Here is a 3,498-nt window from a genome sequence, read left to right as displayed (position 1 = left end):
CTTTTACTGTCGCTTTATCCCCAAAGCAGGAGCTTTTCAATCACCGCTAAACGCCTTTCTAGCGGGCCCGAAGGTCAAAGGTTCGCAACTCATCAACTTCACTGCTGATCAACTGCAAGCTTTTGAACTCTGCAAGAAGAGTTTGTCAGAGGCTGCCATCCTGTCATATCCAGACCCAAGGCTCGAGCTAGCTATTCAAACTGACGCTTCAGATAAAGCCATGGGAGCTGTACTGCAGCAGAAGTCGGAGAAAGGCTGGCAATCAATAGCTTTCTTCTCCAAGAAGTTTAGCCCAGTGCAGACCAAGTATAGCCCGTATGACCGCGAACTGCTGGCAATATATCAGGCCATACGGCACTTCAGGCACATGGTGGAAGCAAGGACGTTCACAATTTACACGGACCACAAGCCACTTACCTTCGCTTTCACTACACGCCGTGACAAGTGTTCTCCTCGCCAGTTCCGGTATCTCGACTATATCAGCCAATTTTACACTGACATCAGATTCATCGGTGGAACGTAGAACTGCGTGGCTGACACCCTCTCGCGGATTGAAGAGGTTGGACTGACTCTTGTCGACTACAAGTCGTTGGCGAGAGATCAAGAAAGCGACCGGGAACTCCAAACCTTGCTGCAGTCTGGATCATCGTTCGTCTGGAGAAGATGAACGTGCCTGGCACTGATGTCGTCGTTTACGTACGTACGTTTACGTTGCGACACGTCAACTCCACTTCCTCGGCCCTATATCACACCATCGCAGCGACGTCATGTGTTCGAGACCTTGCACTGCTTGAGCCACCCAGGAACTAAGGCGAGTGTCCGCCTCGTCACGGAGAGGTTTGTTTGGCCTGGGGTCAAGAAGGACTGTCGGCAGTGGTGTCAAGAATGCCATGAGTGCCAATCTAATAAGGACGGCACACCTCTGCTCCTCTCAAGCAGCTTAGATTACCGACAGCACGTTTTCGCCATATTGACATGGACATAATTTCCATGCCGCTGAAGAATGACTTCAGATACTGTCTGACAATTGTCGACAGGTTCACGCGTTGGCCAGAGGCTTACCCACTACGTGACATCACCGCGGAATCCTGCGCAGCTGCATTCATAGCTGGCTGGGTCTCCCGTTTCGGATGTCCCGAGCGAATCACGACTGACAGGGGACGTCAGTTCGAGAGTAGCCTATTCAAGAATTTGGCAAATCTCCTAGGAGCTACTCATCACACCACGACGGCTTATCACCCTGCTGCCAACGGACTCGTCAAACGTCTTCATCGGCAGCTGAAATCGGCGATATCTTGCCACTCTACAACCAACTGGGTCGAAACTTTGCCGATAGTGCTTCTGGGCATTCGGACCGCCTGGAAGGAAGACCTGCGTGCATCATGCGCAGAGTTGGTTTACGGAGAACCTCTTCGCTTGCCGGGAGAATTCTTCTCAACGAGAAACCCCAGCACCTTGGAAGACCTATCGGAATTTGGAAACCGTCTACATAACCACCTCAGTAGACTGAGCCCTCAAGCAACATCATGGCACGGGAACCGTACATTTTACGTACCGAAGAACTCGAAGGATGCTACCTACGTCTATCTTCGCCAAGGTCCGGAACGCAAGACTCTGCAACCAGCTTATCTTGGTCCCTTCAAGGTCATAAGAAGAGGTAGTAAGGCGTACGTCATCGAAGTTCAGGGACAAGAGCAGACCGTGACCATCGATCGCCTCAAACCAGCCTACGTGACATTGGAGGGGTCAACACCTTCAGAGAAAACGTCATCTCCAGCTGAAGACACCACACCGATGACCACGACGACTCCAGAGCCAAAACGCACCAGAAGCGGTCGAAGGGTTAGATTCCCAGACTACTATCGTCGGTAATCAACGGACTCAGCCGGGGAGTACTGTAGCGATATTTGTTATATGTACGGCAAAATCGCTACGCTTATCGCTTCCGCGCGGCGTGTGTCCGTCTCCCTTACAATCGGTCGCCGAGCGCGCCGGCTTCCAGAAACGACGAGCGCACACGCCACTCCGCTGTAGGCTCTCATACGCACCGCCTGTGTCCCTGCTACTTAGACTATCTGTGCTTACGTAGCTAGATCATAATATCATTTCCTATAATTTCACTTCATATTTTCATTTGTGCTTTTTCATACTGTTTTCTGTGCTTTTTCTCACTCTTGTCATTTCACTGTGCTTAATCATTTCTGTGTTATCATCTTCATAATAAATTTCATTCTGTAAGTATTTCATCTTGTTTCCTTTCATCTTTCATATTCACTTAGTATTAAGCGCTTCACGCATTATATATCTATCCTCCTTATTATTGCTTACACATCGGGTTCGAATCCCGATAGCGGAGTATTTTATAATTATATGTAAGCCGTAGGGGATAAATATTGTCAGACATACAGACCGACAAATTTAATTCCGAACTTAAGTACAGACAGACAGATCGACAGTTAGGTGGGGTAAATATTCTTTAGGATATTTGCCTCAATCCTACAAAGTATACCACATAAGTGCTCAGTCACAGACTGATTAAATATGTATATATTATATATAGGATAAATGATTAAAGCATTTACTTAGGTCAAGGGATATACTCAATTCTTTTTTCACGAAATTTATGATATCGTAAATAAACTTAACGGAATCGTGAACTATCAAGATAAAGATATCACGCGATCTCATACTTTAATTACGACATTAAATGTTAATTTTTTTAAGCCTCATGTCAAGATATTTAGGAGGCTAACCTGTTACTGTACTTTTTTAACATACTATTTTTGTATATTAAAAAAAAAAGCAGTCGTTTAAGATGTACGCAAATTATTTTTCGTATTTATATAAATAACTATGATTTTCGGGTATATATTATTATGGACACAAGATTAACCTTAGCATAGCATTTATGCTAGTCTATAGCCCGTGACAGACTTAGCTATAATATATATTAATATACCGTTCAATTATATATATTATAGTAGCTACCAGAAATATATATTGTAGCCGAATGTGCGGTCACGCGAAAATTAGTATAGAAAATATATAGTAACTATCTGTCCCGGTGAACTTCGTGTCACTTTAAAGCTTTCCCTGGACTTCCACGGATATTTTAAAACTAAAATCAGCGCAATCCGTTCAGCCGTTTTCGAGTATTAGCGCGACTAACACATTTAAAAATCCATTTTTATGTATAAGATATGCCTAGCTATAAAAATAATATTAATATATATTATAGTAGCTACCAGAAATATATATCATAGCTAAGTGTGCGGTCACGCGAATATTAGTATAGAAAATATACAGTAATATGCCTGGCTATAAAAATATTAATATATATTATAGCTAAGTCTGTGACGGGCTTTATTTGTCAAAAAATCTCAAATGCAGGTATTGTCAATCATCTGTTTTAGTGGTCGCGCTATCGGGCACTTTTTTGGCAGTCACAAAACAAAAGTTTTCGAACGCGGCTTTACAAATTCAATCGTCCCGCTATAA

The 3,498-nt window shown here is 43.8% G+C and overlaps 1 protein-coding gene across 1 annotated transcript; it reads left to right on the top strand.

Moving 5' to 3' along the window:
* The first annotated feature begins 975 nt into the window (after positions 1–975).
* On the top strand, positions 976–1,872 carry LOC121731204. The gene has a single exon (XM_042120559.1). It carries the CDS (start codon positions 976–978, stop codon positions 1,870–1,872), a length of 897 nt encoding a protein of 298 aa, XP_041976493.1.
* Positions 1,873–3,498: the final 1,626 nt, after the last annotated feature.

Source organism: Aricia agestis, chromosome 10 (assembly GCF_905147365.1).
Source record: "Aricia agestis chromosome 10, ilAriAges1.1, whole genome shotgun sequence".
In the NCBI taxonomy this organism is placed as follows: Eukaryota; Metazoa; Arthropoda; class Insecta; order Lepidoptera; family Lycaenidae; genus Aricia; species Aricia agestis.
This window is presented reverse-complemented; position numbering and strand designations above follow the sequence as displayed.